The sequence below is a fragment of the Psammomys obesus genome, unplaced genomic scaffold, assembly GCF_907164565.1.
Source record: "Psammomys obesus unplaced genomic scaffold, mPsaObe1.curated_primary_1811, whole genome shotgun sequence".
In the NCBI taxonomy this organism is placed as follows: Eukaryota; Metazoa; Chordata; class Mammalia; order Rodentia; family Muridae; genus Psammomys; species Psammomys obesus.
This window is the reverse complement of record NW_026586550.1, coordinates 11,839,953-11,866,409: the sequence shown is the minus strand read 5'-3', so window position 1 is coordinate 11,866,409 and position 26,457 is coordinate 11,839,953. Positions and strand designations below refer to the sequence as shown.

At 37.7% G+C, this 26,457-nt stretch overlaps 1 protein-coding gene across 2 annotated transcripts in view; it reads left to right on the top strand.

The window, feature by feature from the left end:
* Positions 1-26,457, top strand: part of Braf (B-Raf proto-oncogene, serine/threonine kinase) — a 133,166-nt gene that overhangs the window by 28,669 nt on the left and 78,040 nt on the right. For both annotated transcript variants that reach the window (XM_055602028.1, XM_055602029.1), the window contains exons 2-3: positions 11,792-11,893; positions 24,156-24,419. In XM_055602028.1, the coding sequence (XP_055458003.1) occupies positions 11,792-11,893; positions 24,156-24,419 (366 nt within the window). The remainder of the gene's footprint in view (positions 1-11,791; positions 11,894-24,155; positions 24,420-26,457) is intronic.

The following is a 26,457-nucleotide window of genomic DNA, read 5'->3' as shown; positions in this document are numbered from 1 at the left end:
AGACATTTTGTATCCTTGGCCCATGGTATGTGTCTGTTTTGTTGTTGTTGTTGTTTTATAAATATACCACACAAATATGCTAGTAAGTTATACTTTAAATAGAAATCAGAAGTGTCGTAGGCTCTTAAAAAGCCATGTTTTCTTGGACTTTATTAATAATCTTGCACAGGTATAGTTGTGGGAAATAATAGGCTTACTTTACACATATACTGTTATTAGTTACGTTCCTCATTGCTGTTATTAAAATGCTTAACAGAAGCAACTTAAGGCTAGCACATAGTAGTTTGTGTCTTTAATAACAGCATATTGGAGGCAGAAAGTACAAATCTCTGTGAGTTCAAGGACAGGCTGACCTATATATATGGTGAGTTCCAGGACAGCCAGGGCTATGTAGAGAGACCCTGTGTCTAAAAACAAACAAAAAACAGCAAACCCACAAAAACATCCAGCAACAACAAAATGACCTTAAGAACTAAAGATTTGTTTTGGCTCACAGTTTGTGCTTCAGTCCTCATGGCAGAGAAGGCTTGGTGCCAGGAAATTAAGGCAGCTACTGGTCTCATTGCATATGTGGTCAGGAAGCAGAGACTGGGGAATGCTGGAGCTCAGCTCGCTTTTTACTTAGTCCAAGATCCCAGCCCGTGGAATGGTGCTACTCACATTTAAGGTTAGTCGTTCCACCGCAGTTAACCTAATTTAGGAAATCTTTCACAGACAGGCCCAGAGGCTTGTTTCCAGTGGTGAGTCTTAAGTCCCAATCAAGTTTAAAGGATTGAACCTAGGGTCTCAGGCATGCTAGGCATCATCAGACCTCTCTCTCTCACAGACACACTGTCCTTTTAATCAGACAAAATTAAAACCTACTTCATTTTATGCAGGTATGGCAGTTTTTTTGAGTAATGTTTCAGTTTGATTTTCAGTTCATGTTAAAAATAAAAAATGTTTAAAGTAAAAATATGTGGGTCTTATTCCCAGAAGTTCTGGCTTTTCAGCATGCAAGCAGATGGCTTTTAAATCCATAGTTAAGTGAAAAACCCCAATTTTGTGAAACATTGAAAAGCAGCATTTTGAAAATTCAGTCAATGGGGGCTGGAGAGATGTCTCAGAATTAAGAGCTGCTCTCCCAGAGGTCCTTAGTTCAATTCCCAACAACTACATGGTGGCTCACAACTGTCTGTAGTGAGACCTGATGCCCTCTTCTGGTGTGCAAGCATGCATGCAGGCAGAACACTGCAAACATAGTAAATCTTCTTTTTTTTTTTAAAGAAAATTTAGTTGAATGAGAAATTGCTAAATTCAAAGAATTTATTAAGGAATAATGGAAGGAATCAGAAATTTTAGGTTTAGGGGAAAAGACAAACTATTTAGTATAAGTCTGTGAATTCCTGAGGTAAAGAAATTGTTTGGGTTTTTTTTTTTTTTTTCACTACAGTATACATAATTCTTAGTACAACCATACATAATTCTTAGTATACCGTAGGCATTTGGTAATAAATATTGGGTGAATAAATGCATGTCATCATTGGGTACTTAAAAAATAGTTGCTGTAGAGCTACAGGAATCTTAATACACAGAAATGTTTTACAGTGATGATGTGTTGGCGTCATTTTATCATTAATCAGATTGGTGAATTGAGCATTTTACTCAGTTGTATTTCACTTTGTTATTTATTTTCCTCTAGATGCTGAGAATCTCTCACATCAGCTCTATGAAGTTTTTGTTATTCACACATAAATAAAGAGGGAGATGCCAAAAAACTTGAAAAGAGACAGTGGAAACTGCATGATAAGACGTAAAGTCTCCAGGGTTATATGGCTCAGTGACAAAACTGGAATTACAGGTTTAAAGCCTGTGCACTTAGACCAAATACTAAGTTTTCACAACAACTCTGAGAGGTAGAGCTGCCTTCAATCCTGCTTTGTAGGTGAAGTTTGTTTTACAAGGTTATACAACTGGTCTGGGGCACACGGCTTAAGAGGGAGACTGGGATTTGGATCCAGGTGTTGTGACTCTAGGCACTGGTTTGCTTGTTTGGCTTATCTTTTGAGATAGGGTCTCATTGTGCAGCTCAAGCTGGGCTCCACCTGTTGCTCTTCCCTTCTTCACTGCCCAGGCAGTGCCTTGCCTGGGTAATTTTTATAAATAAGCAGTTTCTTGTCAAATATCAGTAGCCTAGGCTTTCTCAGCACTACTGGGGTTTGTTTTGTTTTGTCTTGTTTTTGTTTGTTTGGTTGGTTGGTTGTTTTTGTGGCCTGTATACTGCAGGAATATAATGCCAACAACTCTTTCCTCAGTAGGAAACGTAAGAATACTTCTAGACACTTTGAAGATGTCCCCTGGGGGCAAAACCATCCCTAGTTGAGAAACACTAGATTAGCTCCTTGTGTTGTATGATTTTCTTTTCTGTTATTGGTATTATAGCTTGTATAAAAAAAGCTTTTTACTTTTTCTGGAGAAGTTGTATATTCAACACTGTTTGCTCTATAAGAATTATTTCAAACCACCTACCATTCTATAAGGCTTAGTTAAAACTGGATTATATAATTCATACAATTATCTTCCTCAGTCTATGTGAGTCACAGTATGTCACAATAAGGCCAGCATGCATGAGGGGAGCTCCAGCCAAGTGCTTTACTGTGTGAACCCTGAAGTCTTTAGTGTGCCTTTTGAATGAAAAAAAAAAAAAAAAAAATATATATATATATATATATATATATATGCTTTTATGACAGTAACCTCAAGGAAGATTTAAACTATTTGAAGAAGCTGTAGTTCATTTGTGTAACCAACTGTGAAAAGCTGAGTCTTCTTAATATTTTATATGAATACAATACTAAATAGCTTAGCCAGCTAACATCTCCACTAATGAGTGCCTCAACTTGTGTGCATACCTACTATGTAGAACCCAACATTGACTGTTACACTGTAATCTACTGTTGCAGCCATAATATTTAAAAAAAGAAGGTTTTTCAGGGAGGCAGAGGCAGGCAGATTAGTGTGAGTTTGAGACCAGGCTTGTCCACAAATACTCCAGGACAACCAAGACTACACAGAGAAACCCTCTCTCTTGAAAAACAAATAACAAAAAAACAAAACAAAACAAAAAAAAAACAACAAACAAACAAAAAAAGAAAGTTTTTGCTCTTTGAACTGAAATTGAACTAGTCAGGTTATGTTGGTTGTCCATTTCAAAAAAATTTTGTTTAGGTGTCAGCTATATTTAAAGGAAGACTGTTGGCCCTAATGATTGAAACTGTTCATTTTACAGTTCTAATGTATAAGATCTATGTTTGCACTTTTGCTTTTTGTTTGTTTGTTTGTTTGTTTGTTTTGAGATGAGGTTTCTCTGTGTAGAGCCCTAGCTGCCCTGGGCTCACTTTGTAGACCAGGCTGGCCTCAAACTCACAGAGATCTACCTGTTTCTGTCTCCCAAGTGCTGGGATAAAGACCTGAGCCACCACAGCAGCTTGTGTTTGCATTTTTTGCCATGATCTGATTAGTTTATCCTTCACCAGGCATAACTGACTGACTGAAGGGGCTTTTGCATCCACATGGTGGGCTTGTGGTGATTTATTTTGAAGTTGGGATTATAATTTCTTTTCATATCCTCAGTTGTCTACATTCAGAGCCAAATTATTACACAAAGTGTTTGTATAGTTTTTTTGGAATACTTATTTACTCTGAACCCTGGCTGCTTCTTTGGTACATGACATGGTTGTTAAAATATTAAATCATATCAACAGAGGTTCAGAATCTTAGCACTTTTTTGCTGCTAATTGCAGTATGCTTTTAATGGAATTGACTCCCTCTTGTACCATTGTGACTTAATGTTTAACCTAAGTATTGTTTCCAGAGTAAACATAAAATATAATCCAGACCATGATCAAAAGCCGCTTTATAACAGTAAAGTGCATTAAAATTTCATTGCATGTGGTCTCTGCAGTAAGATGGCCATTAAAAACATTACAAAAAAATACATACACACATGGACTCTAAAATGTGATACATTCCAGAAGAGAGTTTAATGAAGATTCACTGTACATTAAGATGAGAAAAGGCTCTCTTAGAAAGCAAGAGGTTTTTTATTTATTTTTTCTTACTTTGGAAAACTGCTGGGCAAAGAATGTTCCAAAACAAAGGAATAGCATGTATGAAGTGTGTGGATATAAGAGATGAAGGGAATAGTACCTGATGAGACAAAATGGAAACAGAAGTCCTGGAGGTGGAGATATGGGTAACATAAGCCATCTGAGGTGGGTGCTGAAGAGCAACAAGGGCTCTTAACCACTGAGCCATCTCTCCAGCACAATTTATTCCAAATCTAGACTTCTTCTTAAATTGAGACAATCATTTCAGTCATTTCCTGGGTTACCCTGCTTCATGTCATTAGTCAAAACAAAACTACTATGCTTTCTCTATTTACAAAGGTATCTCTTTCCCCATTTCTTTAGACCTAGCTCCATTCCATGTTATTCATGCATTCTCCAGTCAGAAGAAAATTCCTAAAACACATGTGACCTCTTTACTTCCCTTGCTTAAAAAGTCTAGTTGAAAGAAGCAGTTCCCAGCACCCACCTCAGATGGCTTAAATTGCCCATACCTCCACCTCCAGTACTTCTGGCTCCTATATGCACTTGTACACACGTCTGTGTACATGCATGAAGGCACACACATATAAATAAAAATAATAAACTATTTAAAAATGTTGTTACAAGGCTGGTTTACCTGCGTGTATGTGAGCATCACTTGACTGTTTGGTACCCAGGAAGGCCAGAAGAAGAGGTTGTTGTTGTTTTGTATTTGTTTATTTGGTTGGGGTTTTTCAAGGCTGGATCTTGCTACAGAGCACAGCCTGGCCTCAAATTGGTGATCTTCCTGCTTCAACTTTCTGAGTTCTTGGATTTACAAGCATGTGCCACCTAGTCCAGTTAGCAGAGGTTCCTTAAACTTACATGCACATGACTACATTCGCTGTAAGATGTATTCTGAATGTTATGTGAGGAGCATCTTAGAAGAATTAAGAACATCTTGTTTCTAAGCTTTTACATTTGTGTTTTTTAAAAAGCCAGATCGTCCTACTTAATTCCAACTTTGTATGTCTAGCTTAAAAAAGTGTTCCAATTTTAGCTGTTGAACAAGTCTCCCAGATGTGTAAAATAAAATCTGTCAGTCTTTGTTGTTGTTGTTCTGCATCTTTTGCCCCACGCCATTAGTGTTTCTTTATTCTTTCAACTATTTCTTTGTTCTTTATCATATATCTCATCCAGTTCACCACCAAAGAATAATGATTCGACCTTTAAAATATAGCCAGGATCTGAAACATCTTTCCACCTCTGTCTGGTGAATGCTACCATTTGGCAGTGATTTCCCATCTTTCTTTAGGCTTTTTCTGGCTGGTTTTTGACATATATTCATTGTTTTCACTATGATCCACTTTCTAGATAACAGCTTTAACACTTTAAAACATTTTTGGTTGGGGGACCAGGTGTGGTGGCACATGCCTTGGAGGCAAAGGCAGGCAGATCTCTGAGTTCTAGGACAGTTCTACATAGAGAAACCATGCCTTGAAAACCAACAAAAAAGCAAACCAATCAATCTACACAGAGAAATCTTGCCTTGAAAATCAGTAAATAAGTAAATAAATATAAATAAACAAACAAATGCCCAAACCAATAACATTTTTAAAAAAATGGCAAGAGAGTGCTCATAAAAACTTCCTATTTAAAGTGTACAATTCAGGCAGGACTTGGGAGATGGCTCAGTGGATTAAGCGCTTACTGGCACAAATGTGAGCCAGTACCAGAGTTTGGATCCCCAGAACCCACATAAAGCCAAGTGAGGTAGCACACATCTGTAATCCCAGTGTGCCTACATCGAGATGGCAGGTAGGACAGGAGACATGTGCTGTGGCATGACCGTACTCACATAAATATTCATGCAAAGTAATACACATAATATACACATAATGTACATATATCATATACATACACATGAAAAGAGCATGCAATTCAGAGGCTTTTGGTATATTAACAAAGTTCTAAAAACAACCATTGTTGCCAATCAGCTGGCCAGTGTCACTTTGTTCTACTCCAATAGACATCATTTGGGAACACAGAAGCTCCTAAGGTGCTAATCTAACTAGTCTTTGTTTCCCTCAGTGTTTGATGGCACCAAACAATGGCAATAAACAGGCAGTACCAGTAAGTAGTGTCACAGAGATAGCACAGGTCTTAAAAGTTAAAGCTCTTTTGTAGGCCTAGGAAAGTTAGAACTTCTTGGCCCTTAAGCTTGATCGTTGTTACAACTCTTGGTCCATGGTATCTGAGACTCTTGGCCCTGAAGATTTGATAGCTCTCTAGAACATTTGTGGTGACTGTGATCTCTGGTTCTCCTTTTTGGCTCCTTACAGTCATTTGTCCTTCTTTAGCTTCACCTCCCTGCTTTCCATTGCCCTTTTCCTGCCTTAGCCGTTCTTGAAGCGTTCAGGCAGCAGCCTGGCTGCCTTCCCACCTTCACAGCGTGGCCTATTGTTGCCACTGCTGCTCCGCTGCCTCCACCACACTCCTGTCTCCTGTTTCTTTCTCAGTGTTACCAGCTCAACCCACACAACTAAAAGTAGACAGGAAAGACCAGAAAAGGTTTGTGTTTTGTTTTGTTTCGTTTCGTTTTGTTTTTCCCCGGACCTCATGCTGCCTCCTCTGAGCCAGGGAGGCTGCTAAGCAGAATGCCTCAGGTTACTGATTGAGCAGATCTGAGTAGCCTGCTTATATAGCTTGACGAATGGGTATTTGGTTCATTACAGACTTCCTTTTTAGCACAATCAAAACCATCAAGAAGTATTTTTAAACTAATAACAGCCTTCTATAGTACCAATTGAAAAACAGCCACTGAGGCTTGTGTTTGGAGCCAGTCACAAGCCTTATGTGTTTAGGACCAGTTACAGTAGTCTTTCTGCTAGGCCATGAGAAATGTTTCCCCTTCCGCTAGTTGAAAGTGATTTCTGGGTTACATTTTGTTCAGCAAAGAAGAAGAAGAAGAAGATGATGATGATGATGATGATGATGATGATGATGATGATGATGATGATGATGGGCTACGTCAGACTGTGTCACACAACTCAAGCTAATTAAGGCTGCCCTTTTGGAATGTAAGGCAATTGGTTGTGATCATTTTTGAAGTTTTTTTTTTTTTCAAAAATTTTCAAAATGTCCAGATGGCTGGTAGTCACAGAAGCATAATCCTGCTGGTTATTTATTTGACTGATAGTTTTTCACTCAGGGCAGCAAAAGAAAGTTCATAAACCCTTATAGTCATATTATCCCATTCTTCCGAAGGGGAACACCAAGAATGCCTACAGTATGAACTTAAAGAACATAATGCTAGCAATAAGTTATTTTTAACAGTGCTTCCTGTCTGCTAAATGCTCCAGGGAAGGATGGCCTCTCATTTTTCTTACCACCATCAAATTTAACTTTAAAGTTTGATTTCCTCTAAACTCTTGGCCATCTTTTTTTTTTTTTAAATCTCTCTATACCTTCTGTTCCTGATCAGCTAAGTAATCCATTAATCTATTTCTTCCTCTATAGAGTTCTCTATTATGGACAATTTAAAATCATATAGTGTATAGTCCTTGCTTACCCGCTTTTTTCACTTAGTACAATGTTTTCAAGGTTAGTTTATATTATAGTACATATTTATATATTCATGGCTTAGTTCCCTTTCATTACATAACATTTTATTTGAGTGGATTACATTTTACTTATTTATTAGCAGGTGCATATTTGAGTTGTTTTCCCTGAGGATATGTGTTCAGGTCCTCATGCTTGCATGGCAAGCACTTTAACAACTGAACCACTTCCTCAGCTACTCAGCTCTTTTGTAGCCCAGTCTGTCCTTGAACTTGTTTTATAGCTGAGGCTAGCCTTAACCTCCTAATCTTCCTGCCTGTATCTCCCAAATGTTGGAATTACAGTCATGCATAGTAGTGTCCATCCTGTTTTCACATTTTGGCTGTTGGGAATGGTACTGTTAGGTGTACTTTATGTGTTCTGTTGCATATTTCTGTACAGCATATTTTCTGTTATATAGTAAACTGTCCTAAAGCTTCGAACTTAAAATAACCATTATTTTCAGTTTTGAAAATGTGCTGTTGTTAATTACACTAATGTTGGCTGAGTTCGAATCGTTTATCTGTGACCAGTTGGTGGTTATAGATAGTAACTATTCTAAATAGCCTTAAGTGGCACAACATGGTGCTCATAGGCTAGCTGAGGCATGTTCACAGAGCAGAGCAGAGGCCAAAGAGCAAGCAAAGTTCAGTTGTGCAAGATAGTAAGAAGTAGTTCATATTTGCATTTCAAAACTCTACTTGGGTCATGTTTGCCAATACCATGCTGCAAGATATCACAAGAACAACCAAGTCTCTGAAGAAGCCCAGGGTCAGAGGGAAAGACAACTTGCAAAGTTACAGACTAAATGTTGTGCCTAGTAGAAAGCCATTGAGGGGGGCATTAATGCAATTAACCTATCACACACAAACCAGTCTTTTCCTTACCCTAATGCTTTTGCGTTTGTCCCTCCTCTGTTTTACTGGCTTTCTCTTTCATAGGTAGATTCCGAGATTGCTTTCCTTCCTTCAGCTCTTCAAATTAATAGCCACCTGTCTGCATCCTGGTCTCCAGCTCACCTGTTTGTTGTTGTTTTCCTTTTTAATCACAGTCTGACATGTTTGTTTATGTTTGACTTTATGCACCTAGAACGTGTACTTCATGTGGCCAAGGACTAAAACCAAGACACTCGTTGAATTTTAGGAGGATTTCTTAGTAGTTGAATCAACTAATAGAGACAAACAGTGCCTGGTACAAAGCAAGCACTATATCAAGTTGATGTTTTCTGTGTGGTACAATATTCTTAGCACTTACTTGTTATTAAAGTGTACAGGATAAGTTAAATGGAAAACTGGAGAGATTTTAATATTTGAACTACAAAATCTAAAAAACTTTCTTAGAAGATGAAAAGCCATATATAGTAAATGAGTCAGATACTATTTTCTTTACATTTATTTTATTTGTATGTGAGTAATTTGTCTGTGTGTATGTATGGATGTTCGCTGTCTCTGTGCCTATGTGAGCTACCTTATGGGAAGCTGTATGGAACTGAACCTGTATTCTCTGTGGAACAGCAAGTACTCTTAACCACTGAACCATCTCTCCAGCCCCCAGGTACTGTTTTTCTATTAAACATAGTAACATTATACCTGTGAAATATTTACATACCATGAAATATTATTCAGTTTATCAAAATATTATTTCAGAGTTTATAAAAACTACATTAAAACACTGAGCATACGTCTCACTCTTCCCCTCTCAAGCCTCTTTTCCTCGTCCCCCATTGTTGCCATTCCTTGTCTAGTTGTTCTGTGTGTTCATTGTGATTTTTTTATATTATTGTTTTCAGTGTCTTTTTAGTGTTGCTTTTAGTATTTGTGAGTAAAAGACTAAATAAATTGATTATAGTAGAGCTCTTTGCAGTTGTGTAAGTCTTTTTCCTAACCAGGAGTCTTATTGTGGACTCCAAAGTGAGGGCTGTGTACTTATTGACCAGCATGCTTCTAGGGTGCAAAGGTTATAGAAGTCACGATTAGAGTCACCCCCAGTTATAAATGAAAGGGCATTTTTAGTATTTTTTTTAACCTTACCTTTATTTATTTATTATGTATGTGGTGGTTGTGGGGAGTGGCACCAAGCATGCTATGGAGTGTTTGTGTATGGAAGTAAAAGGACCATTTGCAGGACTTGGCTTCTTCGTCCACTGTAAGAGCCCTGTGGATTGAGCTCAGGCTTGGCAGAAAGTACCATCACTTGTTGAGCAATTTTGCATGCTCTTTTTATTGTGTGTTTTATTATTCGTGGGAGTGACATGTGTGTATGGGTACAGATGCACATGTGCCGTGGTGCTAGTAAGTGGAGGTCACAGGACAACTGTCAGACAGCTGATCTTGCACTGTATGATCCAGGGTTGAGGGTGTGGGAGTCCCTGCAGAGTTAGGATCTGAGTGAGTGAGGTAAAATGAAATCTGCTTCAACATGACTTAGTTAGCTAGCCTATGTTGGCTCAAAGAGTGTGACTCCAAACAATTTGTTTTTGACATATTTAAACACAGTACAACTTTGGAAAAGGTTTTCTGGTGACAGTTATCACACTAAAGCTTAGGGCATGATTACATTGAAACTTTTTGCAAAGTACATGTCTTTTGCAAAGTTCCTGTGACCTCTTTCATAAGAATGGGTTCTACTGACTGAAAAGCAATGATCAGGAGTCTGGAATAAACATAACAGTCTAGGGGATTTGGGTGAGGCCTAGCCGTATAGGTAGCAAAGGTCACCATGTTGTTAATGACATTCATTCCCAGCTTTCTGTGCAGAAGCAGGTATAAACTTCTTCTGGTAAAGAGAAGAGCCTGTGTTTAACATTCCTGGTTTCCCTAGTGCTGTCTGTGAACATGAGAACCTTGTGCCCTTGACAGAATAGGATGTTAGGCGTGGGCCACAAGTGATTTTACTCACTGACCTGTATTGTTCATTCTGCCTTGGTTTTTGAGACAAAGTCTCTCATTGGACTCTGGACCTCTGCAATTACACTAGACTGGTTGACCAGCAATACTCAAGGATTTGCCTGTCTTAAAATTTCTTACAATTGTCAATGTCCATTAAACCATTGAAATTTGTTTTTATTGAAATTAGTAGTGCTATAAAAAATTCATGAATTGAGGGATGACAAGATAGCCCAATGGGTAAAGTCACTGGCTTTCAAGCCTGATAACCTGATTTTGATCCCTTAAATCCACATGGTGGAAAAAGAGAACTGACTTCCACAAGTTGTCTTCTGACCTCTAAATGTAGCCACCTACATGTATGTACACACATATACATGCCACATGAATAAAAGTGATTGAAAATTTTTATACAATTTTTAGGGAGGACATAAAAATACATGTAATGATGTGGAAGGGATCTAAAAATAGACATTTATTTGCATATGTTTTATGTATGTCCTATACATGAGTAAAAAGGGAACAGGAAAAGATTCCGAATATTTAGTTACTTTTCTTTAAGGGAAGAGAATTTTCTATGGCTTACAGTTTAAAAGAAGATAGGCTCCATTACTGGTGGGAGCTGTGGCTGCAGGAAGACCAGGTGTCAGGAGCATAAGGCAGCCAGTCACACTGGCCTCACAGAGATCTGCCCGCCTCCGCCTGCTCCTGCGCCCCCACCTGCTGGGATTACAGGCGTGTAGCTCCACACCCAGCCAATATATTCTTTCATAAAAATAATTTAAAAATCCCACCAAGTTCACACTGAAGATTAACCATCACAGTAACAAGCTCTAAAAAGCACTTGCTTTCTGGTGGGAAGCCCCAAATTTGATGGAGGATAGGTTTTCATGATTTATTGTTTGTATATGTATGTAATATACATACAGAATTTTAAATGTAGATTCTACAGTAAGAAAATGTGGTATTTGTGTTTCTGAATCCGGCTTATTTCACTTAATATAGTAATTGCCAGTTTTGATTGTTTATTCTGAATACTGGGCTACTATTTGAATCTATTATGGGTAAGGATAGATTATTAGTATACAAAGAAGGCTAACAGTTATTAATACTTATAAGCTCCACTGAACTGTCTAAAATTTTGAGACTACGGATAGTTACTGCATTCTGTTTGTCCACATTAAAATATTTTTAATTCATATGCTAAATGATCTTTATTTAAATTCCTTTACTTTTTAGGTGTGGAATATCAAGCAAATGATTAAGTTGACACAGGAACATATAGAGGCACTGTTGGACAAATTTGGTGGGGAGCATAATCCACCATCAATATATTTGGAGGTAAGGTTTTGCTTTGGTTTGGTTTGATTTGGTTTGGTTTTTAGTTTTTTGAGATAGGGTTTCTCTGTGTGAAGTCTTGATTACCTTGGACTCCCTTTGTAGACCAGGCTGGCCTCAAACCCCACAACAGTCCACCTGACTCTGCCTCCCTGAGTGCTGTGATCAAAGGCATGCGCCACCTCACCCGGCTGGAGGTAAGTTTTTGAGTATCACTTTATAGTGATTTTGGGATAAGAACGATAGAAATGTTTCATAGTGGTAGTTTTAGTAATATTAGAGAGCAGAATTAGAAGCATCTTGGAAGAAATAGCTTTGCTCTTTTTTTTTTCTTAGTCTTGTTCTCTTTTACTTGTTGCAATATATGTTAGTTTTACTTGAAAAAAAATGTCAAAATTGAGAGGGATGTCTCCTATAAACTTCAAAATATTGCTTAAATTAAAAAAAAAATAACTGTTGGACAGAAAGAGAAAACATACTGTTTTGATAGTCAGCAGAATGAGTTACCATATTGGTATGGTTTTGTAAAATTTTTTTCAGAATAAGTTCCCCAGAGTTGGTTTCTGCTTTCTCATCAATACAATTTATAGTCTTGGAATGGTCCTACATTGTTCAGTCTTACTGCTTAATGGTTCCTTGGGAGTTGTATCAGCCTTGAGTGAGGGTTATCTATCTGTGGGTAGCCATTGTTCTTAAACCTGAGAGACAGTAGGTACTATGTAATCACAGATAACCCTTCTTGTCCTTAGTTTCCTTCTGAAAGGCAATCCATTGTTAACAAGCAAGCTATTGTGGAGTGTAGGTAGCTAGGTTGTACAACCAACAGTGCTTGCCACACTTTCCACTGCCTTTCTCCATAAACTCTAGCTCAGCTTGAACCATGCACAAAGACAACCCTAAGTCATAAAAGACTAGAGCCAGGCATGGTGGTGCACGCCTTCAGTCCCAGCCTTTGCAAAGCAAGGGCAGACAGAGGTCTTCGAATTTGAGGTCAACCTGGACTACAGCAGTGAGTTCCAGGACAGCTAGGCTACAAAATGAGATTGTCTCAATATAAACAAACAAACAAAATAAACCAAAGATCAAGGTAGCATTTGGCTTCCAATACCAGAGATTTTAAAGCATGGTTTGAACAACTTCTAACTAAATCTTCTAATTTAGCAATTTAATTGCTTTTTAAAGGATGAATTAAGTCTTTATTATTTGGTGGGAAAGTTAAGTTTGTGTTTATAAGACGAGTCTTGGAACTATGGAAACACCGACTAAACTGTTCTCTTGTCTGTCTTCCTTATATGACTTACTCCAGACCGCGCAGCTGCTCATGCTACCAGTGCCGCACAAGAAATCTTTTTGGTTTGGGGTTTGGTTTTTTTGTTTTGTTGTTGTTGTTTGGTTTGATTTGGTTTTGTTTTGAGCTTTGTAGACCAAGCTGGCCTTAAACTCGCAGAGAGCCTCCTGCCTCTCTTTCCCAGGTGCTAGGATTAAAGGTGTAGGCCACGATGGCCATCGGCTCAGGACTAGAATTCTATCTCCAGATACTATTAGTGTACCTTCACTTGTACAGTATAGGAGGCTAAGCAAAGAAGTAAGTAGTATGTAGACCTAGAGAAACTGATCATTTTTGTTTATCAATTATGCAACATAAGCAACAGTTTGTCTTTATATGTTTGGGACTTTGCCACATTTGAATCAATGAATATGTCTATTTATAGTCATGATGGATTGCTTTAGCCACACACACATGACTCTTCAAACTCTTTGAATACTTAAAAATTGATTAATAAAAAGCAAAAACATTTGTGCTTATTCTTATTCTGTGCCCTATACTATGTTAAATACTTTTATTAATATTTACAATTAATTTTAGAAAAATCAGAGAGAGGTTAAGTAACTTACTTCAAGTGATACTGTTGGAAGAGGAAGAAAGTAGCTATCTAACTCGTAAATCCATGATACTGATTACTGCCTTATTCTATTGTTTTGCTATCCTGTTGTGTCTCTGCCCTTACTCCACCACCAGGCAGTTCTTATTTGGGCTAAACATTTCTAATTTTCTTTTCCATTCTTTGTGATACCTTTTTGTTAGATGTCTTTTATTTGATTGGTTTCTTTTTAGAATTAGGCATACAAACTTGAGTAAATAAAAAAATGAGTATAACATCAACAAAATTTATTGTTATATTAGTAGTATGTGATAAAGTATTAGATTCTTATTCTCATGGATTAGTACCACACAGTATAGCTGTATTGAGTATTTATGAAATATTTTAGGAAAAATGAAAATAGTATTACATGTAATAATTTAAGAATTGAGTTTATATTAAAAAATAGCATAGTTCCTGAGATATATTAAGTGGTTTACAGATACGGATATTCACTGAATTCCTGCTAATGTTTGTACCACTTGCAGTGATATTAAAAAAAAAGCTTAAGAGCCAGAAATCTGTATATCTTCAAATAGATTGTACTTCAGAGGGGGAAGGAAGTATAGACAATGAACATATAAAGGAATAAGAATATTGCTCATAATTGGCATTTGACGCACTGTGAAGCAGGGTGATAGGAGATGACAGGATGCTTGCTGGTGGAAAGCTGACCAGCCGGAGAGAAAGGCCTTCAGCCAAAGGCCAGCTCTATGGATGACCCACTGTGGCGCATCAGTTTCACTCCTTAAGAATCCTTCACTCTTTTTTTTCATAGAATAAAACATACATTGAATTTACCACTTTAAAAAAAATATATTTTTTTGATGGCGTGGTGGTGCACGCCTGTAATCCCAGCACTTGGGAGGCAAAGGTAGATGGAGCTTTTGAGTTTGAGGCCAGCCAGGTCTACAGAGTGAGTGAGTATCAGGACAGCCAAAGCTACACACAATCTCAAAAAAAACAAAAAATAACAACAAAAACATTTTTTCACAATGTTGGCAAATTTATTTTAATTTGTAACTGTCAACACAATCATCTCCAGAAACTTTCATTATCTGAAACTGACCTTTTTAATTTTACATTGTAAAATTTACTGCCAAATCCATATTTTCTTCTCATTATCTGTAGTAACAACTGTTTACTCCTATGTCTGTGAATTTGACTGTTATAATAGAATCACATAATTTGTCCATTTGTGACTGGCTTATTTTACTTAGCATGTTTTCAAGGATTATATATGTTATAATATGGATAGTACATGTGTGAAAAATTTTCTTCTTTCCAGGGTTAATACTTGTGGTAGAATGCTTACCTATTTATGTACGCTTAGATTACAAGAAGTGTTGGATGGCCAAGGCTAAAAGATAATTGAATTCTTGCTTTCCATAATTAAAACAAATTTTAAACTTATATTTATTTACTTTCTGCACACTCACACGAGCCACAGTGCATGTATGGAGATCATTTAACAACTGACTCAGTTCTCAGGTCATCAGGCTTGGTGGCCTGGTCATTTATAATATAGGTTTATCTTCTTATAATTAACTAGTGATTGCAACTGAGCCAGAATTTATAGAAAAAAGAAGTGAAGGTGAGCAGTAGGGATTGTTGAATTTGAGCAAACTCAGGTCCTTATGCTGGGCTAGCTTTCATGTCTTTGAGTTTATACCCGAATTAGAATTGCAGGATCATACAGTGATTCTGTTTACTTATTTAAAGGAACTTACATACCTTTTTATATTCTTTTTTGTTTTTGTTTTTGTTTTTGTTTTGTTGTTGTTGTTGTGTTGTGCATTTTTCAGGACAGGCTTTCTTTGTGTTGTCTTGCTGTCCTAAAGCTCACTCTTGTAGACCAGGCTGGCCTCGAACTCACAGAGATCTGCCTGCCTCTGCCTCCCAAGTGCTGGGATTACAGACATTCACCACCATCACCCAGCTACCTTTTTATATTTTTACTATCAATGAATACACAAGGATTGTGCTTTCCTAGTATCCTCACCAACACTGAATATTTTCTGTTTTGTCTTTGATAATAGCCATTTTTATGAATGTAAAGGGGTATTCAATTGTGGCTTTGCTCTGTATTTCCCTAATGTCTATGATCTTTTTACAGTTCATTGTTTTTGGACATCCTTTTGGGAGAAATGGCTGTATTAACCCTCTGTCTAATTTTTAATTGGATTGTTTGGGTTTTAGTCACTTAGTTACATTCTTTTTTTATAATTTTTATTTTTTTATATTAATTACAGGGTATTTACTTTGTATCCCAGATGTAGCCCCCTCCCTCATTCCTTCCCAATCTCACCCTCCCTCCCTCATGTCCTCCCTCCCTCATCTCCTCCCTCCCTCATCTCCTCCCTGCCCCTCTCTTAGTCCACTGATAGTGGAGGTCCTCCTCCCCTTCCATCTGACCCTAGTTTATCAGGTCTCATCAGGACTGTTTGCAATGTCCTCCTCTGTGGCCTAGCAAGGCTCTTCTTCCCTTAGGGGGTAGGGAGGGAGGTCAAAGAGCCAGCTACTAAGTTCATGTCAGAGACAGTCTTAGTTACATTCTTTTTAAAAATTAGTTAATTTATTTTTTTATTCATGTGTGAGTCAGAGGACAGCTTTCAAGAATTGCTCTCTCTCAAAAAAAAAAAAAATTGTTCTCTCTTTCCAGCTGTGTTGGTCCTGAGGATAAAACTTAGGTTGTCAGGCTTGATAGGAAGTGCCTTTACTCACTGAACCATCTTGCCAGCCCTCTTTGTATACTCTTCTTTTTGCTTATGAGAAAGGGTGGCATTCTCATTCAAACCATTCCATTCCATTCCCTGGCCAAATAGGCTTATGGCAATATCATAAAGCAAAATTTATATAGTCCCAACTTCAAGTCTTAAGTCTCTTCTGAGACTCGAGGTTACTTAATTGTAACCTTTAAAATCAAAAAGCAAATGACGTATTTCCAATATATAATGACACAGGATTTATATGACCATTCCACGAGGGTAGAATAGAGGCATAGTGAGAAAATACAGGACCAAAGCAAAACCAAACCCCAATAGTATAAAATCTGTAGCTCCATATCTGATGTCTGGGACTTGAGTTTTAAAGGACTTAGGTGGCTTGGCCCTGTCCACCTTGCTGCTTGTAACATACGTGTTACGAGCAGCTGATTCTGCTCTATGTATGCAACTCTCATTGGCAGATCTCTCACAGCTCTGACTTCTCCAGTGCAATTCAGGCTTCACTAGCATTGCTTCACACAGTTTGAAATTTACCTTGTTTTTGATCTGTGGTTTACTTATCAACCACCATAATCCTAAAGGAAGAAAACAATGTGTTTTCCCCTGAAAATTATTTTTAGGATTTCTTCTGTTTCTCTAATTCTCTTCCTTATATTCAGGTAATGACTTTGGATAGCTTCTCTGTGAAAGATACAGTGTTAGATACTTTAAAAAATTGCTATGTTTTCTATAACTCTGCACATGCACACAGATACCTGTACACGGACACACAAATGTGTGTGCATGAATGTGCACCATGTTGTGCATGTGGAGCGCAGAAGACAGTTTGCAGGAGTCAGTTCTCTCCTCTCACCATGTGGATCTCAGACCTGGACTCTGGCTATCAAGACTTGGTGGCCTGTGCCTCTAAGTGCTGAGCCGTCTTCCTAGCTCTCGCTGCTTTTCTACTTGTTTTTGTACCTGACATATGGCGTCCGGAGTTGACAAGATACTGCTTCACCGCAGCTAAGAAGCAAAGAGAGAAATAGGAAGGAGCCAAAATTCAGTGCTCTCCTTAGAGGCAGACCTCATCGTAATACTCAGAGGCAGGCTGTGGGTTCCAGATAAGCCAGGCCTATATACTTGTAACCTGCCTCAAAGAAGAAATGTTCCTAATAATCTTGCTTCTGTAAACTAGGCCTTGCCTCTGACAGGTTCTACCACAATAATAAGAAGGGCCATGCCTTTAACATGTAGCCTTCGGGGGACATTTTAGATCCAAACAAAAAGTCAACATAGCATTCTTACAGTGTGTGGCAATCTTTTTTGTCTTGAGATGTCAAACTGGGAACAGTATAGTCACATTTCATCAATTTTTGCAATGAAAAGATACCAAAATGTAGATGAGTTTATTGTACACAGCTGTATAAAGTTAGTAAAGTTTTATTAGATAACACAAGATAAAATTCAGTAAGAATAAGTTAATACTGGGCATGGAGTTATACATCTGTAATTCCAGATACCTGAGAAGCAAACAAATTCAAAGCTAGTCTAGTCCATGTAATTTAACAACCCTGATACATAAAAAAAAAAAAAAAAAAAAAGAGTATAGTTAAGTTACCAGTACAGAAAAGGGGGAGAAAGGTAAACTTAATGATTAATGTACAGTAGATTTATAAAGTGTTGAAGCCATCACCATAAACTCTAAAGCATTTTTTGTTGTTCCTCAAAAGACATTTTTTCATCCATGAGCATCTGTCCCTCTAGTCCTTAAAATGACTGATCTTTTTGTCTTTGTAGATTTGCTTGTATTGTAGACCTCTTGTAAGTAGCCTTTTATGACTGGATGCTTTTGCCTAACATGTTTTCAAAGTTTATGCTGTAGCATATATCAGTACTTCCTTTCCTTCTGTGACTAATTAGCATGTGGGCTTTTTTCTTCTTAAACCCATCTAGCACCTGATGAACATTTGGCTGTTTAACTTATTGGATATTAATAGTTATTCTACCATGGGCATTTACACCATAAATTTTGTGTGTTTTTGTTTTGTTTTGATGGGTTTTTTGTTTTGTTTTGTTGTTGTTGTTGTAGTTGTTAGTTATTTAAATTCTCTTGACTAGGAATAGGATTACTAGGTCTTGTAATAATCCTTACAATTTGAAGAATAGCCATATAGTTTTCCAAAGGCTTGAAAACTGTTTTACATTCCCATTGGTAATGTTTGTGGGTTCAGTTTTTCCGAATCCTATCAACACTTGTTATTTCTCTTTCTGTTTTTATTCTAACCATCCTAGTATGTGTGACTTAGTATCTCGGTTTGGTTTGCAATTCACTAGTAAGGATTGGTTTTGAGCATCTTCCATGTACTAACTATTAGTGTATCTTCTAAGAAATGTCTATTCGGATCCAGTGTTCAGTTCAGTTTGGTTCTGTTTCTGTTCTGTTGGGTTCTGATTTTTTTAACTTTGAGACAAGGTCTTACCTCAGTTGCATAGGCTATATCATAGTGCTCATTTAATAAAATTGATCTTCAGAATAAATTTGAATGTAATGTTATCTTCAAAATGAATTAAATGTGGAGATTTGGGGATTCTGGGAAAAATAGAAACAGCATAAAAATATTATAAAGAATGTGGTATGTTGTTTTCAAAAAATGTTCAGGATCCAGGTAGCAGTGGTGCATGCTTTTAATGCCAGCACTGAAGAACCAGAGGCAGCCTGATCTACAGAGTGAGTTCCAGGACAGTCAGGGCTACACAGAGAAACCCTGTCTTGAAAAACAAAACACAAAAAAACCCCGCAAAATAACAACAACAAAAACAGTTCAGTTGGTAGTTTGGAAAACCAGGCAGGAGCTGGATGGCGGTGGTGCATGCCTTTTATCCCAGCACTTGAGACGCAGAGGCAGCCAGATCTCTGAGAGTTGGAGGCCAGCCTGGTTTATGGAGCAAGCTCCAGAACAGTCAAGGCTACACAGACAAACCCTGTCTTGAACCCTAGCTTCCCCCTATCCCCAAGAAAAAAGAAAAAACAAAGCAGGCAATTTTAAGTTTTATGAATAGATAATGAAACTAACGAGTGGCCTGGTTTTATTCTCTTCATCAGTGGATAAAAATATGAGCCATTATTATTATTATTAATTATACTTTATAATAATATTTCTTAGAAGCCAGTTTGTTTTCTAATTGGAGATACAAAGGGGTGGGTCTTGATGGGATGGGAATTGGAGAAGAACTGGGAGTGGTTGAATAGTAAGATATTCCAAAATTTGGAATATAGCAGTATTATCAAGAAAGAACAAAAATTACCTAAAGAATCAAGGATGCAATTGATGCTGGTGTTGGAGTAATAGTCCACAAAATATGGTAAATAATATATTAAATATCCAAGTCTGGGAAGGTGTTACAGATATTACTGGAACCTATTCATGTGCTAGTAAGATGTAAAGTCAGAAGTAGTATTCATTCAAGAGTGTGAACATTTCAAAGTGAAGTCCTGGCATCATTTCAATCTTTTATAAAGCCTATGGTATGTCTCTGGGTCTTGAAGATAGAATGAAAATAAATGCCTTTAGAGATAAGGTACAGAATTTTCTAAGGCGGGGATAGTAGAAGAGTGATCAAATTTGATTACACAGTTAGGATTACTGTGGCTATGATGAAACACCATGACCAAGCAACTTGAAGATGTAAGGCTTTATTTGGCCTACATATCCTGAATCACAGACCGTTGAAAGAAGCCAAGGCAGGAGCTCAAATGAGCAGGAACGTAGAGGGATGAGCTGATGCCGAGACCATGAAGGAGTGCTGCTTACTGCCTTGTTCCTCATGGCTTGCTCAGCCTGCTTCCTTTTTTTTTACCCTCTTTTAATGAAAGTAGATTTGTTTCTCATATACTATATCCTGATTACCGTTTCCTCACCTTCTACTCTTCCCAGATCCTCTTCACTCCTCCTCCCATTTGGATCCACCCTCCTTCTGTTTCTCATTAGAAAACAAGCAGACTTCTAAAGGAATACGATAATATAATTCAGAATAGTAAACTATATGTAGTATAAAACAATTTGATAAAATAAGAACTAAAACATCGGGATAGAACAAAACAGACCGAAGGAGAAGAGCCTCCCCAAAGGGTAAAAGAAACAAGCATATATGCAGAAACTCGTTCATTTGTATGCTCAGGAATCTCATGAAGCCCTGGTGTGTGTGTGTGTGTGTGTGTGTGTGTGTGTGTGCGCGCGCAGAGACTTGTATGGTTAAAAGAGAGTTAAATAAAATATGTTAAAATATTTAAATATGTTAAATATATTTAAAATAGGTTAAATAAAATACAAATACAAATAAAAAATAATAAAATTTAAAAGAGGTGGGGGTACTGACACGACATTATAAGACAAGGAACGTCCAAAGATGCAGTTGAGTTTGTTTTCTGACCATTTACTGCTGGGCATTCAACCTATCCTTAAGAGAAGTTTGTTTCCCCAGTGAAACTCCCTTGGAGAAAACTAAATTTTCATTTTCAGCCTGCTTTTTTAGTATCCAGGACCACCACGTCAAGGGAGGCACCACCCAAAGTAGGCTGGGCCCTTCTACATCAATCACTAAGAAAATGCTCCACAGACTTGCCTACAGTCAGATCTTATGGAGGCGTTTTCTCAGTTGAGAGTCCCTACTCTCAGATGACTCTGGTTTATCTCAAGTTGGCATAAAAATAACTAGGACAACACAATGCAGCTGGAGTAACTTGTTAGGTTGGACTGTGAGGATGAAAAAGAGCTATTGATAATGTGGTGAAATAATAGTTTGAAATCTGTGATGATGGAGTAGGTATATTGATAAGGAAAGAACATTTGAAAAATTCATTTTCTCCATTCATTTTTGTTTGTTTGTTTTTTGAGACAGGGTTGCTCTGTGTACTCTTGGATGTCCTGGAGTTACTTTGTAGACCAAGCTAGCCTCAAATTCACAGAGATCTGCCTGCTTCTTTCTCCCAGAGTGCTGTGATAAGCGTGCCTAAACTTAACATTACATGTTTGCCTAGACTTCAGTAAATAAGACTATTTGATCTATGTAAGAAAGAACTTGTCTTCCACATATAACCTTCAAGGGTAAGAATTGTTAGTCTTGTCTGTTTTTGCAGTCTGATCATAAACATTGCCAGTATAGAGATGAGCAATAAATATTTTTTGAGTGAGTAAGGATTCAAAAAATGAAATATTGAGAAAGGCACCCTTATCAATTAGCCACTGGATATGAAAGCTAAAAAGAATTTCAGCCCAGACAGATTTGAATTGATTTGATGGTAATGGTCTGTTTTGTTCATGACAGTTTTGGACCAGGATTGGGTAACTAGCAAATGGTAAAAGGGGAATTCCCTCAGAGTTTCAGCTCCTTACCTCAGTACTTTTATTATGTTTTCTACTTTAAAAAGTTAAGATACGAATACAGTATATCAGAGTGCTGTGGCCTTTATTGAAATGAAGTTGCTCTTTTATTCGCCCCTAAAGTAGATAGTTCCTATAGGCTTATGAAATTGAGATTTCCCAGCATAGCATACATACTCTAGAATCTGGTCCCTTGCCCCTTTCTTCAGTCTTGCTGTTTTCTTGTGTACCTGTTCTTCATTTAAATTCATCAGATATGCATCTACTTATTGCAGTTTCTTACATGGTATGTAACATACAACTTAGAAATCAGAGGGGTTTCTCCCCCGTAAAATAGAGCTTACCTTTTTACTTTCTTCTGTGCACAGGTCTCTCTTCCTATTTTATCCATCCATATAACTGCCTTCCTCTCTGAGCCCTGCCTCCTCCAAATTATTACCTGTTAGCAATAATGCAATTTTCAGTGCATACTGCATAAGTAAAATTACGTCCATCGATTTCTTTACAGCCCAGTAATCTTTGTAAAATTGTTATTTACTGTGTTGTGTTATGATGTGCTCATATTGTAGGGCATGCACATGCATGTGGAGGTCAGAAGACAATGTTCAGGAGTTGGTTCCTCCCTTTTATTGTGGGGTCTAGGGATCAAACTAAAGTCTTCAGGTTTGCTCAAATAGCATTTTTACTTGCTGAACCATCTTGCTAGCCCAGAAAACTTGAGAGAAGAGAAATGCCACATTAAAATCTTGGAATCTCTCTTGTAGACTTAAATGTTTGTAGTACTGCATCTGTTTGTGATGGTAGGGAGCAGCAGGCTAAATTGCTCTGGGCTGAAGGGATTTCCACTGTCTGAAAGAACTGTGAAAAATTGTATTCCAATTCTATCTTTTTACTTTCAGCATCACTCTGTTCCTTTAGAATTTGTTCCTTTAGAATTTGTCATTTGACTTTATAGCTTGTGTCAATTGGAATGTTTGAGAGGATATACTGATAGTGGCCCAGCGTTTTCCTGTGGTTTCAGAGTATCCAATTAATTCTTACTTGCTAAGCACCATTTGCTGGAGAAGGAGATAATTAGGAATGCCACCAGAGAGCATGTTGATGTTCATGATCATGGCTGCTACAGGAGACAGTGATGATGTCCTTGGTCCTTGCTGCCACCAGAGGCTTTGTGAAAGTGCATGGTCCATGTCGCTATCAGAGACCATTGGAATGTCCATGATGCCTGCTGCCACTGGCATCTGTGGACAGGAAGCTTCTTTTGCAGTGATATCAATGACTGCAGACTCCTAACTATGACAACCTCCCCCCTCCAAAAAAAAAAAAAAAAAAATTCCAGGCAGGAAACTATTGAAGAGAGTCCTTTAAAATTGTGATAAAGATGCTGAAGTGTAGCTTTTCACAGTTGATGGCTTCTCTCAAGGGGAAAGACTCAGTTGTATTGAAGGGGCTGGCCACTGAGAGTTCTACTATGCTTCAGTGAGTGTATGAGCAACATAAATTGGACCGGGTGGGCTTTTGTCTTCCTTTTTTTTTTTTTTTTTTTTTTTAATTTCTTTTCTTTTTGACAGGGATGTGGGGGGTGGCAAGGCTGGGAGGGTGGACCTGGAAGGAATAGAAAGCAAGTGTGATTGGGGTGCAATGTGTGAAATTCCCAAATCATTAATAAAAATATCATATTGGTGGGGAAGAGGATCTATAATGAGAAAGTATTTTTAAATACTGTCTCTGTGTGTGTCTGTGTGTGCTCATCTGCATGCACATAGGCATATTCGGAGCCATACAAATGGAATCGTCCATTTCAAGTAAGTAGAGCAATGATTGTTTGCTGCCGAAGTCTAAGAGACTTGATATGCCTACAACTTTTATGAAAAAATAGAATTGTATAGAAGAGACACCTACTTATCCTTAATGCAATGTAATACTTCATGTACATATTTTGTCTTATGTTAAACTTGTGGTTTGGAAAGTAAATTACTCTTTGACCAGAAAATTGAGAAATACCATTTTTTTAAATTATCATTTAAGGACCATGTAGATACAACATACAAGTTTACCAAAATATAAACTAATGCCATATATACATTTTTTTCCATTTGAAAGTATTTGTAGTATTTTCATATTTACTTTGTAACTTGTAGCTTAAAACTGGTCTTAGATTATAAAGAAGTTGTATTCAAAGACTGAACTCATATTTTTCTTTTATAAGTGTCAGCAAAGTCCAGATCCAATGTGTCTCTCTTTTATTTTATAGGCCTATGAAGAGTACACCAGCAAACTAGATGCCCTCCAGCAAAGAGAGCAACAGCTTTTGGAATCCCTGGGGAATGGAACTGATTTTTCTGTTTCTAGCTCAGCATCAATGGACACCGTTACATCCTCCTCCTCTTCCAGCCTTTCAGTGCTACCTTCATCTCTTTCAGTTTTTCAAACTCCCACAGATGTATCACGAAACAACCCCAAGTCACCACAAAAACCTATCGTTAGAGTCTTCCTGCCCAACAAACAGAGGACAGTGGTGAGTCAGTGTTAATTGTCATCATTCTTCTTTTTTTGTGTGTTAAATTATCATTGTCATCATTCTTCTTTTTTTGTGTGTTAAATTATCATTGCATATTGAGGGCCATGCATTTCAAACCATTTCAAACAAGGATAAAAAAAATAATTGGTTTGTATCAAGTCTATATAGCTACCAGATTTCTCTTTTAACATTTTGTTTTTTGTTTTGTTTTTTGTATGTGTGTGTATGTTTCCTAGACATGGTTTCGTGTAGCCTTGGCTAGTCCAGAACTCCATATATAGACCAGGCTGGCCTCTGACTGACAGAGATCTGCCTCTCAAAAGCTGGGATGCCACCATGCCTGACAGTCTATCAGACTTCATTGGCACTTAAATATAAATACCAGTTAAGAGTCAGTCAACATGAACTGACTGGCCTGCTCTTTCATCACCTCTCCCTGAGGGTCGTGCAGACTTACTAGGCCACAGAGGAAGACAATGCAACCACTCCTGATAAAGCCTGATAGACTAGGATCAGAAGGAGAGGAAGACCTCCCCTATCAGTGGACTTGGGGAAGGGCGTGGGTGGGGAATGGGAGGGAGAGTGGGATTGGGAGGGGAAGAGGGAGGGAGCTACAGGGCGGATACAAAGTGAATAAAAACTAATTAATAAAAATTTTAAAAATACAAAAAAAAAAAAAAAGTCAGGAAGCTGGGCTGCATGGCGCATACCTGTAATCCCAGCACTCAAGGAGGCAGAGGCAGGCGGATCTCTCTGAGTTTGAGGCCAGCCTGGTGTACAAAGCCAGTCCAGGACAGGCAACCCTGTCTCAAAACAAATAAACAGTCAGTCAGGAGACTGAAGAGATGGCTCAGTAGATAAGAGCACTGGCTGCTTTTTCGGAAGACCTGGGTTTGGCTCCCTATGCTCTTCTTTTTTTTTTTTTTTTTTTTTTTCTTTATGTAGAGTCTCTTATTTACCACCTTATTTCTTTTTTTTTAATTAAAAATTTTTTTACATTAACTACATTTTATTCGCTTTGTATCCCAGCTGTAGCCCTCTCCCTCATTCCCTCCCAATCTCACCCTCCCTCCCTCATCTTCCATGCCCCTCTCTAAGTCTACTGATTAGGGGAGGTCCTCCTCTCCTTCCATCTGACCCTAGCTTATCAGGTCTCATCAGGACTGGCTGCAATGTTCTCATCTGTGGCCTGGCAAGGCTGCACCTTCCTCCTGTCAGAGACAGTCCCTGTTCCCCTTACTAGGGAATCCAGCTTGGATACTGAGTTGCCATGAACTACATCTGAGCAGGGGTTCTTGGTTATATCCATGAATGGTCCTTTGTTGGAGTATCAGTCTCAGAAAAGACCCCTGTTCCCAGATATTTTGGTTCTGTTGCTCTCTCCTCTCCAGGCCTTAACTAACTCCCCTTCTTTCATAAGATTCCCTACACTCTGCCCAAAGTTTGGTTATGAGTCTCAGCATCTGCTTTGATACACTGCTGGCTCCCTACACTCTTATGCTGGATCACAACCATCTGTAATTTCATTTTGAGGGAATATGATGTCCTCTTCTGGCCTCCAAGAATACCAGGTACACATGTGACAGGCAAAAAATGGATAAATCTTTTTTTTTTTTTTAAGAGGTGATCAGAATTTCAGGATTTAAGCTTGTATCAGAAAAAATTCTTTCCTCTGAGTAATCTCCAGTCTTAGTTATCACAAGTTAACTTTCAGTGTACTGATATTTTTCCTCTTATTCACACAACTCTTTTAAAATTGTTATAAGTATCATCATTAGGAACAATGTACCTGTAAGAAGCATTTGAAACAGAAATCTGCTGAGTTATAATAGATAATCTATAGTTTTCAAGTAAAGCAAATATTGCCAGCCTTAATAAATAATATTCCTGTAACTTAAACCAGTAATTTTTTAATGTATATAGTTGCTTTTCTAATATGTAAATTATTTTATTTATGTATATTACATACATAAATATATAATTTATATTATATATTTATGTATATAAATTACATACATATATATGTAATTTACAT